At 43.7% G+C, this 12927-nt stretch overlaps 1 protein-coding gene across 2 annotated transcripts in view; it reads left to right on the top strand.

Moving 5' to 3' along the window:
- The window catches only part of EIF2AK1 (eukaryotic translation initiation factor 2 alpha kinase 1), an 81582-nt gene that overhangs the window by 62437 nt on the left and 6218 nt on the right, over positions 1 to 12927 (top strand). For both annotated transcript variants that reach the window (XM_077449031.1, XM_077449032.1), the window contains exons 11-12: positions 1876 to 1982; positions 4344 to 4461. In XM_077449031.1, the coding sequence (XP_077305157.1) occupies positions 1876 to 1982; positions 4344 to 4461 (225 nt within the window). The remainder of the gene's footprint in view (positions 1 to 1875; positions 1983 to 4343; positions 4462 to 12927) is intronic.

Raw genomic sequence — 12927 nt, 5'->3', positions numbered from 1 at the left:
GCACTCACCATTCTGATGCTGGAAACGGAAGAAGCTCCACTCTCCTCTCCGTCTAAGCCAGCTCAGACCCTCAGGTAAGAGAAAGGGGGGTCTGATCACTTCCTGGGCCCCCAGATTAGCGATTTTTGTCTGAATTAATGCCAGCCAGCTGCCTTTTTTCTTTCATGGAAAAAAGTGTTTTTTTGGCAAATCTCTTCACCCCAACATCTTCCTAGCAATATGTCAGATGGGGTACTCCGGACATGGACCTATTCATGTCCAGTTCATTAATAAGGTTGACAACTTTATGTCGAACAAGGGGTCCGCTAGCAGACGGAACAGATGCATTGGTCTTTTCAGGGGATCAGTTTTCACTGATCTATGCATTTCTTCCAGTTCTGCTACTTCCGCGCCTTCTCCGCAGGATTAAGCAGGAACAGAAGGAGGTGATTCTGGTGGCCCCAGCCGGGTCCCAGAAGATTTAAATTTATAAAAATCATAAAGATGGCAGTAGGAGTCATTTGGACTGTGCCATTATAGCCAGACCTTCTTGCGCAAGGTCCGGTATTTCATCCTACCTGATGGACAAGGAGTGTAACAGGTTTGAATGTTGAATCCCACTTTATAAAGGATTGTGGGTGATCTCCTTCGGTAGTGTCTACTTTGACTAATGCCAGGAAGCTGGCTTCCAGAATCACTTACTTTAGAGTCTGGAAGGTTTCTTGGTGTGGATCCGGGGGTTGGCACCCCAGAAAGTATGTCAATAGGCAGGATTCCTGCATATGGGATCTGAAATGAAGCTGGCCTTGACTTTTATCAAGTGCCAGATCCAGGCCGTGTCAATGTCTTTTCCTATGGCCTCTTGCTTCCCACTCTTGGTGCGTAGCTTATTCAGGGGGTAACATGGTTTATTCCCCCTATCAAGGCACCTCTAAATCCTTAGGATTTACAATTGGTCTTATCGGCTTTGTTAAATCAGCTGCTTGAACCTTTACAAGAAATTCCCCTGGTTCTTTGACAAGAATGATAATCTTTTCTGCTTGCCATTTCTTCTGCTAGAAGAGTATCAGAACTAGTGGCTCTGTCTTGTAGGAGCCATATTTCATCATGTATAAGGATGAGGTGGTGTTATGTCCTCATCCTGAATTCTTACCAAAAGTGGTAATAGGTTTTCATTTAAACCAAGATATTATTCTTCCTTCTTTCTCCACAGAGCCTTAATCTGGGGAAGAGAAAGCATTCTCTTGATGTAGTAAGAGCGATCAGAGTCTATTTAAGGGCGACCGCTCAGGTTCGCAAAACACAGGTTTTGTTTGTCCTGCCAGAGGATCCAAGCTGTGGACAAGCAGCGTCAAAATCCACTATTTTGCAAATTGATTTGTCAAGTGATTGTTCAAGCTTCAGCTTAAAGAAGAAAATTCTTCCTTCTCATATTAAGCACACTAGGGCGATTAGTGCCTCTTGATGAATAAATGAACATCTTTTTTCAGGTAGAAAAATGTGCATTTATTATTTTTTGACATTGCACCCGCAATCATAAGATCGCGGGTGCATTGCCAGGATCCTGCAGACTCTCTGTATACTGTCTTCCCATATCTCTGATATGGGAAGGCAGTTATTGAATGGCAAAAGAATTAATGAACTACGAGAGTGCTCACCAGTGCCCTCGCCGTTCATTGAGAACTACAAGCCTTCAGCCACAATGGCTGACGGCACTTGTAGTCTACTCATTTACTGGAAATTGTGGAGAAAATACCCTGTCCACTGTCAGAGCGCAGGAAGCACGGGGGGGGAGAGGGAATGTTACATACAGGTATAACATGCTCCTAAAGGTGAACTTATATTTTAATGATTGCCTTGGTGTTCTACCATTAACTGGGTTTAACTTTTCCACAGAATGCTTTGGGTTTGTGGATGTGTCTAGCACACTCAGAATATTCTACCAACTGTTGCAGGGAGTGCGATATATCCATTCCATGGGAGTCCTCCATAGAGATCTGAAGGTATGGCATTTTCATGACTATTAATGTGTAATCATTCCATACAAGAAGGATATTTTTTATTTAACTTTTATAAATGTAAAGATCAACTCTGGGAAACTTAAAAATTATCAATTTTAGTGGGGCTGCAGGGACCGGTCAGACAGAACAGAGGATTGGGTAAGTAGATCTTCTTTTGTGTCCCCAAGAACTAAACTGGCAGTTGACCCTACAGTGTGGGCTCACTGAAAGGTATTATTTTTACATTTCCCAGTGTTGGGCTGCAACCTTGGATAGTCTTCTACACTTTTTTTTACATTGAGTTATTTCTAAGATGCTCTGGTATATTTTTGCCCATGCACTCTGTTATTATGGTCCACTTATGGTAGATCTGATTTCTGGTAAGGTGGGACTTAATGGACCACAGTGTAGATTTTATTTTTCACTTGTACTTAAGTGTATACATAACTTAATTTGTGTTGTATACTTTCTATGATGTAGCTGTTACTTACTAGGCTAAGGGTCTAGGAGTCAAACACACAAATCAAAAATAAGAAGTATATGAGAATAACTCTTTACTCAACCGAAGTGCAATCTGTGTGGGAAAACAAATAAGAGCTAATGGGGGTTATTTACTAAAGCTGGAGAGCGCAAAGTCGGCTTCAACTCTGCATAGAAACTTCCAGGTTTTATTGCCAAAGCTTACTTGAACAAGCTGAAATTAGAAGCTGATTGGCTACCATTCACACCTGCACCAGGATCTGAGTGCACCAGCTTTAGTAAAACTTCCCCAATGTTTTTCTATTTTTGGCTTTAGAGTGCTCTGCCCCTTACTGTCTGCGATTTAGATAGATTGCCTGCTTAGTTGTACCTAGGTACTTTGAAGTTTGATGGAGAAATAAAATCATGACTAGATTCTCTACAGCAGGGATATGCAAATAGCGGTCCTCCAGCTGTTGCAGAACTACAAGTCCCATGAGGCATAGCAAGACTCTGACAGCCACAACAATGACACCCAGAGGCATGATGGGACTTGTAGTTTTGCAACAGCTGGAGATCCACTAATTGCATATCCCTGCTCTACAGTCACATAGGCACCCAGTCATGAAGAGCTTAATATATTGCATACTGGTATTTGGAGACAGAAGGAAAGAAAAACAAGTATTGAGCAGTTTTTCATTGGTAGGGACGTTGAAGGGCCCAGGACTCGATTAACCATGCATTTCCTCTAGTGTGAGCTTCCAGCGGCAGATACCACAGGGAGTGTGGTGGACCACCAAGTTTTATGGGTTCGTTTTTGTTCATTGCACACTTGGAGAAGACTAGGTCCTGACTGGTTGCTGGCAGTGTGGGTGGAAGACAGCAGTGCAAGGTGTAGTCCTTTTCAGTAGCACAGTTGGAACTGATTGCAGTATTTACGATGGTGGTACATGAGTGGACAAAAGTTTAGGAAACACTGGTAGGGAGGATAGGTAAAAGGGTATAAATGTGAACAGGTGGAAAAGTGAAAAACATATTCAGGAGAAATAGCAAGGTGCTCACCTGCTCTGATAAGTGGATTTGAGTAAATTTTGTTAAAGCGTAACTTCATTCAAAAGGGTAAGTGCCCCTCTTTCTCTTCCTCCTTCAAATTTGTCACAAAATTATTTTTTGGGGGAGCAGGCACCTGGTTTTGACAGGTTCCACCCACTCCTCCACTTTCGGTCGGATCATCGTGGTTACCCGAGCGAAAGTTCCGCCTCCCACAGACTTATGGGACACAACACGGGTCCCAGAAAGTTGCACAATCAATCCGCAAGCAGTCACAGCCGGCTGTTCAGTTAGTGTGCTGGGAACTGAAGCCCGTTGTATAAAACAGCCAGGTGAGAGCGCTGGAACTTGGAATAGGTGATTGTCTGCTTATTATAAGTCAGCAGCTACAGCTTTTGTAGCTGCCAAGTTTTAATTTTTCAATATGACTTAACCACTTTAAAGTAAATGTTTCCTAAGAAAAAAAATCTGAGCTGCCATTGTTGGCCATAAAGTAGTAGTTGGCTATTATGCTGACCCTCTGATTTCAATACATTCTAAGTCCCTAATCTGGAACAAGAATAGAGATCGGGAAAGTCAGTGTAAAATCAAAGCCCTTACCAGCATACTTCTTCTGGGGTAATATTCAAAGTATTGAAGCCAGGGGGGCAGTGTGAAAGCCAAATGAACAATCATAGAATGAGCAGTCAGCATTGGTAGTTGCCATGCTCTCAGAGGAAAGGCTTTCTTTTTTAATTTAATATAGCTCTCCTAAGTCATCTCTTTTAGGCACAGAGTTGTGTGCCTAGCTATTACAATAAGCTTGGCTTACCCCTTGTTTGTTGCACTAAAATGTTTTATGTTTTTTTTGAGCAGCCAAGAAATATTTTCTTGCATGGACCAGACCTGCATGTGCGTATTGGGGATTTTGGGCTTGCTTGCAGAGGTATTTTACAACATTCAGACCACTGGTTAAAGAAAGAAGGGACCAATGGTGAGTGTGTTGCATTTGTATGTTAACGTGTACAAAAACCTATAAATTGGCTTGTATGTATGTCTGTCTGGGTGTAATTATGGTACACAGCTTTGAGCTTCTTTATTGCAAAAAATACTCCACTACCCTGCCAAACTGGTTTTAACCAATGTGTGCAAACGGATTAATAAAAGCCAAGTTCTGGTGGTTTCCATAGGTTAATATAGTTAATATAGTTTTTTTTATAGTACCTGACAGCTTGTGAAGCCATCTGCCAACACATAGTATTTCTCTTGATTTCACTTCTGCATTCTGCTTGGCGCACTACAGCATCTGAAACTTCCTAAATGCACACCCTTGTCAATAACCAGAATCTTTTCCAATCCTGCAGCAGGAATCAGAGGGGAAGTTCCAGACACTAGATTTTTTGTGGGATTTTTTTTTTCTTTTGCCATAGGTATGCATTAATGGCTTGCCTATTCAGACAAGCCTTTTCTCCTAAAGTGTAATTGAACTCCCATTTAAAATAAAAACAAAACAAATCTGAACTCTGAAGTCACTGACCTAGTACTGCTTCCTCCCCCACCATCTTATATGGTGCTTATCTATTCCCATTGTTTTTACTGTCTCCAGCCTTTACACTTCTACATTGTAGGTTTAAAGTGATACTAAATACACACTTTTTTTAATTTACAGTGCCTTGCAAAATGATTCACCCTCCTTGGCATTTTTCATGTTTTGTTGCCTCACAACCTGGAATTAACATGGATGGTTTGAGGATTTGCATCATTTAATTTACAGAACATGCCCGCAACGTTGAAGATTTTAATTTTTTTTTATTGTGAAGCAAACAACAAATAGGAAAAAAATAACAGAAAAGTCAATGTGCATAACTATTCACCCACCTAAAGTCAATACTTTGTAGAGCCACCTTTTGTGGCTATTACAGCTCCAAGTCACTTTGGATAAGTCTCTATGAGCTTGCCACATCTTACCGCTGGGATTTCTGCCCATTCCTGCTTGCAGTCTGACCACGGATTTTCTATTGGATTGAGGTCTGGGCTTTGACTAGGCCATTTCAACACATTTACATGTTTCCACTTAAACCACTCAAGTGTTGCTTTTAGCAGTGTGTTTGGGGTCATTGTCCTGCTGGAAGGGGAACCTCCGTCCTAGCCTCAAATCACACACAGAGTGGTACAAGGTTTGCTCAAGAATATCCCTGCATTTAGCACCATCCATCTTTCCCTCAACTCTGACCAGTTTCCCAGTCCCGACTGCTGAAAAACATCCCTACAGCATGATGCTGCCACCACCATGTTTCACTGTTGGGATGGTGTTCTTTGGGTGATGTGATGTGTTGGGTTTGCGCCAGACATAGCGTTTTCTTTGATGGGCAAAAAGTTCTATTTTAGTTTCATCAGACCAGAGCACCTTCCTCCATACATTTTGGGAGTCTCCCACATGCCTTTTTGCAAACTCAAAACGTGCCATTTTGTGTTTTTTGCTGAAAGTAATATATTTCTTCTGGCCACTCTGCCATGAAGCCCAACTCTATGGAGGGTACGGCTTATTGTCATCCTATGTACAGATACTCCAGTCTCTGCTATGGAACTCTGCAGCTCCTCCAGGGTTACCTTAGGCCTCTGTGCTGCCTCTCTGAATGCGCTCCTTGCCCGGTCTGAGTTTTGGTGTACGGCCGCCTCTTGACAGGTTTGCTGTTGTGCCATGTTCTTTCCATTTGGTTTTGATAGATTTGATGTTGCTCCTAGGGATCATCAAAGATTTGGATATTTTTTTATAACCTAACCTTGACTTGTACTCAACATTGTCCCTTGCTTGTTTTGAGAGTTCCTTGGTCTTCGTGGTAGTGTTTGGTTAGTGGTGCCTCTTGCTTAGGTGTTGTAGCCACCTTTCAAAAGGTGTGTATATGTAAAGACAGATCATGTGACACTTAGATTGCACACAGGTGGACATAATTTCATTAATTATGTGACTTCTGAAGGTAATTGGTTGCACAGAGCTTTTTATGGGCTTCATAACAATGGGGTGAATACATACGCACATGCCAATCATCCGTTTTTTATTTGTGAAAAATAGTTTTATGTATATATTTTTCTAATTTTACTTCAACTTAGACTATTGTGTTTTCATCCATCACATATAATTCAGATTAAAAAAACATTGAACTAAAGGCTGTAATGTAATGTAATTAAATAGGTAAAAAGCCAAGGAGGGTGAATACCTTTTGCAAGGCACTGTACATTATCCCTTCTCTTTCTATATGTGGATGATGGCACTGTAATTGTTTTAATTTTTTCCTAATCAATATACAGTTGTCACATGACCCAGCTCTCTCCCAGCCTGTCTGTAGGGAAACGATGGTAAGAGGAGCTTCTAGTCCTCTGCTGCTGGTCACATATTCAAAATAAAAAGGCACACAGAGTAAAAATAAATACCAATAAACCATTTTAAATACAAATGCATCATTCAAATATATATTTGAAATCAAATCTTTATTAACCACTTCAGCTCCGGACCAATAAACACCTTAAGGACCAGAGGTCTTTTTGCAATTTCGCACTGAGCTGCTTTAACTGGTAATTGCGCGGTCATGCAATATTGCACCCAAACGAAATTTGCGTCCTTTTCTTCCCACAAATAGAGCTTTCTTTTGATGGTATTTGATTGCCTCTGCGATTTTTTTTTTTTTTTGCGATATAAATGGAAAAAGAGCGAAAATTTTGAAAAAAAAAGATATTTTCTTCTTTTTGTTATAAGAAAAATCGAATAAACTAAATTTTAGTCATACATTGAGGGCAAAATTTATTCAGCCACATGTCTTTAGTAAAAAAAATGTCAATAAGCGTATATTTTTTGGTTTGCGCAAAAGTTATAGCGTCTACAAACTAGAGTACATTTTCTGGAATTTACACAGCTTTTAATTTATGACTGCCTATCTCATTTCTTGAGGTGCTAAAATGGCAGGGCAGTACAAATCCCCCCCAAATGACCCCATTTTGGAAAGTAGACACCCCAAGGAAATTGCTGATGGGTATGTTGAGCCCATTGAATATTTATTTTTTTTGTCCTAAGGGATTGAATAATGACAAAAAATAAATAAAAATTTTTTTTACAAAAAGTTGTCACTAAATGATATATTGCTCACACATGCCATGGTTATATGTGGAATTGCACCCCAAAATATATTCCGCTACTTCTCCCGAGTATGGGGATACCACATGTGTGGGACTTTTTGGGAGTCTATTCGCGCACGGCACCCCGAAAACCAATCACCACCTTCAGGATTTCTAAGGGTGCAAATTTTTGATTTAACTCCTCACTACCTATCACAGTTTCGAAGGCCATAAAATGCCAAAATAGCACAAAACCCCCCAAAATGACCCCATTTTGGAAAGTAGACACCCCAAGCTATTTACTGAGAGGCATGTTGAGTCCATGGAATATTTTATATTTTGCCACAAGTTGCGGGAATATTACAAACTTTTTTTTTTTTGCACCAAGTTGTCACTAAATGATATATTGCTCACACATGCTATGGGCATATGTGAAATGACACCCCAAAATACATTCTGCTGCTTCTCCTGAGTACGGGGATACCACATGTGTGGGACTTTTTGGGAGTCTAGTCGCGCACGGCACCCCGAAAACCAATCACCACCTTCAGGATTTCTAAGGGTGCAAATTTTTGATTTAACTCCTCACTACCTATCACAGTTTCGAAGGCCATAAAATGCCAAAATAGCACAAAACCCCCCCAAATGACCCCATTTTGGAAAGTAGACACCCCAAGCTATTTACTGAGAGGCATGTTGAGTCCATGGAATATTTTATATTTTGCCAAAAGTTGCGGGAATATTACAAACTTTTTTTTTTTTGCACAAAGTTGTCACTAAATGATATATTGCTCACACATGCTATGGGCAGAAGTCAAATTACACCCCAAAATAAATTCTGCTGCTTCTCCCGAGTACGGGGATACCACATGTGGGGGACTTTTTGGGAGCCTAGCCACGTACGGGACCCCGAAAACCAAGCACTGCCTTCCGGATTTGAATATAAAATGCTACCAAAAAACCTGTTAGCGATGGCAGGGATCAGGCCTGACTCTGCGATCGCTGCAGTTATGTGTTTAGTGTTTTGTAAGTGACAGTGATCGATCGATACTGCACTTGGGTGGGCTGGGCAGAGGGGCAAAACGCAGGTGCTAGCAGGTATTTGGGCTGATCCCGCTAACAATGCGTTTTTTTGGAACCCTAAACTGCTGGGGACGCTAGTATAGATCTGATCAGATCAGATATTGATCTGTTCAGATTCTATACCACTACGGGAGGTGTATGCTTTGCGTGTGGGTGTTAGCGGTACTGGCACTAACCTAGCGCTGCCTGAGGCGACGCAGACCCTGACCCTAAAACCTAATTGATATCACCCGCCGGGTGATCAGGGGGTTAAACCTTTATTGGGTAATAAATGGTGGGTGCCCTGATGCTATAAAAAACAAACTAACCAGAGTCACCCGTAACACTTATACGGTGATCAGTGGTGAAAGGGTTAACTAGGGGCAATCAGGGGGTTCAAATTTTTATTAGGTAGTATATGGGGGTCCCTGGCGCTATATAAAAACCTGACGGGGAACCTAAATAACTAACTGGCTAACCAGCGTCACCAGTGACACTTATACTGTGATCGCTGTTGAAAGGGGGTGAAAGGGTTAACTAGCAGCAATCAGGGGGTTAAAACCATTATTGGGTAGTATATCGGGGTACCTAGCGCTATAAAAACCTGGCGGTGAACCTAAAAAAATAACTAGCTACCTAGCGACACTGATGCAGCGTTCAGAAAAATTATCGCTTAGTGACACTGGCAAAAGGGGGTGAAAGGGTTAACTAGCGGAAATCAGGGGGTTAAAACCATTATTGGGTAGTATATCGGGGTACCTAGCGCTATAAAAACCTGGCGGTGAACCTAAAAAAATAACTAGCTACCTAGCGACTGTAGCGACACTAATGCAGCGATCAGAAAAACGATCGCTTAGTGACACTGGCAAAAGGGGGTGAAAGGGTTAACTAGCGGCAATCAGGGGGTTAAAACCATTATTGGGTAGTATATCGGGGTACCTAGCGATATAAAAACCTGGCGGTGAACCTAAAAAAATAACTAGCTACCTAGCGACACATGCAGCGATCAGAAAAATGATCGCTTAGTGACACTGGCAAAAGGGGGTGAAAGGGTTAACTCTAGGGGCAATCAGGGGGTTAAATCTTTATTGGGGGGTGATAGGGGGCTACCCTGGACCTAACACTAACTGTCCTGACAGTTTTTACTGTCACAACTGACACTGAATGCATTGATCAGTGAAATGATCAATGCAATCAGTGACACTGTGACTGGGGGGGGAGGGGGGGCGGGGGGCGATCGGGGGGGGGATCGGGGGGGGTTTGTGTGCCTGTGTGTACCTACATGTCAGTGTAGTGTTGGTGCACACTTACTATTAGTCTTCTCCTCGTAGTCCGGTCAAAAAGACCGCCCCGAGGAGAATGACATCACTTCCTCCTTCCTGTGTAAACAATACACAGTGGGAGGAAGCTTCTCATTGGCCAGGAGCGATCCAGAGGGGGTGGCCGAAAACGAACGGCCATCCCCTCATCACGGAGCGCTCCTGGAGCGAACCGGACCGCCGTAACCAGCGGGAGGGGGTCCGATCGGACCCCCCACCCGCTGGAAGGCAATCACGTACATCTACGTGATTGTGCCTGCCTGTGCCATTGTGTTGACGTACATTGGCAATACGGCGGTCCTGAAGTGGTTAATTAGAGGGAGGTGTAGCACCCATCCGTCAAAACCTAGTGACCCTCTCCATTGTGTTTAGCTGGTTAGTGGACATGGAGGAGGTGGGAGGGAGCAGGCTGTCATTTACCAGAGTGTATACGCTCACCTGTATGACTCTATAGTCACATGTATGCTCAGATGTGATAGGGAGGAACTTCTCAGCATAGAAACTCACTGAAAACTAAGCGCGTAAACTAGCTGCCAACACAGCTTTGCAAAATCCCCAACTGCAATGGGGACAAGAACAGTGGGAGATAGAGAACAGAAGCATTAACCAGGTTTTTTGCATAATACAGAAAACAAATCCCATAGTGCCTGAGTGAATATGAACATCATGTAATGCACCATTTCTTGATGGTTTATAATGATGTGGGTTTAATGACACCTTAACTGTGTAGGCCTCTATTATGGTATTTGTATGGTATTACCTTTGCTGCCTTCCCTTGTTATATTGATTACATTGTACAGTGCCACAAAGAGTAGTTGCGTTAACCCCCCACCCCTGTACCCTTGCTTTTCAGTCGTTTCCTATAATTCTGCACTAGATTACTGTGTGCTCATTCTGTATCATACTTTTTTTTTTAACCAAAACAAAGTTGATTGAGTATATAAACAAGAATGACATCATACATATGCACAAACACCAGTGCAACAAGCACCAACATGTGTGTAGGAAAAATAAAGTATACATCCTATGTCTGACATACAAAATCTAAATATGTCATCTGCCGCACATAATGTCATCATATACAGGTGTGTTCAAGAATAAGTGCCCCAAGAGTCCGGGGCACAGGCATCGCCTGAAGGGGGAGGCCGGGCTCTGCTACAGTGTGGTACCTGCGCCTCAACTTGAGCAGCTATGTGAGCTCCCCATCCACCTATCCCATACTCTACGGAACTTCTCTGGGCACCCACGGTTCATTCTGTACCATACTTAAATATAATAATATTCTATATAAACCTGCCACAAACACAGGTGTTTTAACTTGAGCATATAATGTACATACATAATATATGTTATATAATACATAATCCGAGGGCCTGTGTGAAGTGAAAACCACATATTAAAAACATCAATAGCTTTAGAGTAGGCTGCTAGTGTATATGCAAATCTTTGCTTTACCTGTAAATGTTAAACATCTTACCTTCAGAGCCTCCGTATTTGTCCTTCAATGTGATTGACAACCTCTGTAACATACTGGAAGGCTTAGGAATTTGAAGGGGTGGAACCAAGCTGGACTTTCAAAGAAATATTTTGCCCGACTACAGGCAGACAGAAAAAAAAAGGAACCCCCTCCCCCCACTGATGAGTATTTTTATTTATATTTTCAAGAGGATGATCTAACACAGGGGTAGGCAACCTTTTGAGCACAGTGTGCCGAAAAAATGTTTTCAAAGAAACTGAGCGTACCGATTTTATAATAAAAAAAATTTCAACTTCACACTCTCAATCGCGAAAAGTATTTTTTATAAAGTAAATGCTGTAAACTACTTTCGTAGTGAGAAGTGAACATCCTGCACTCTCACGCCTCAGATCAGCCCAAATTAATGAAACTCCACACCTCAGTTCACCCCCCCCCCCCCGGACATCTGCCCCATCACTGTAACCCCCTGCTTTTCTGTCCCACCACTGAACTACCCTACTCTCCTGCGCCACCAATGTATCTCCCTGCTCATCTGTCTCACCAATACACCCATCGCTGAACCCCCCGCTCAATCTGACCCAATGCTGAACCCCCCCCCCCTTGCTCAATCTGACCCAATGCTGAACCCCCCTCTGCTCAATCTGGCCCAATGCTGAACCCCCCTCTGCTCAATCTGGCCCAATGCTGAACCCCCCTCTGCTCAATCTGGCCCAATACTGAACCCCCTCTGCTCATTCTGGCCCAACGCTGAACCCCCCTCTGCTCATTCTGGCCCAACGCTGAACCCCCCTCTGCTCAATCTGGCCCAACGCTGAAACCCCCCTCTGCTCAATCTGGCCCAACGCTGAAACCCCCCTCTGCTCAATCTGGCCCAACGCTGAACCTCCCCCTGCTCAATCTGGCCCAACGCTGAACCCACCCCCCTGCTCAATCTGGCCCAACGCTGAACCCACCCCCCTGCTCAATCTGGCCCAACGCTGAACCCACCCCCCTGCTCAATCTGGCCCAACGCTGAACCCACCCCCCTGCTCAATCTGGCCCAACGCTGAACCCACCCCCCTGCTCAATCTGGCCCAACGCTGAACCCACCCCCCTGCTCAATCTGGCCCAACGCTGAACCCACCCCCCTGCTCAATCTGGCCCAACGCTGAACCCACCCCCCTGCTCAATCTGGCCCAACGCTGAACCCACCCCCCTGCTCAATCTGGCCCAACGCTGGACCCACCCCCCTGCTCAATCTGGCCCAACGCTGAACCCCCCCCTGCTCAATCTGACCCAACGCTGAACCCCCCCCTGCTCAATCTGGCCCAACGCTGAACCCCCCCCTGCTCAATCTGGCCCAACGCTGAACCCCTCCTGCTCAATCTGGCCCAACGCTGAACCCCTCCTGCTCAATCTGGCCCAACGCTGAACCCCCCGCTCAATCTGGCCCAACGCTAAACCCCCCTGCTCAATCTGGCCCAACGCTGAACCCCCCCCTCATCTTTCCCAC

Source organism: Lithobates pipiens, unplaced genomic scaffold, assembly GCF_037356315.1.
Source record: "Lithobates pipiens isolate NorthernLeopardFrog02 unplaced genomic scaffold, aLitPip1_a1.2 Scaffold_22, whole genome shotgun sequence".
In the NCBI taxonomy this organism is placed as follows: Eukaryota; Metazoa; Chordata; class Amphibia; order Anura; family Ranidae; genus Lithobates; species Lithobates pipiens.
The sequence above is the reverse complement of the archived record's forward strand: the minus strand, read 5'-3'. Positions and strand labels throughout refer to the sequence as shown.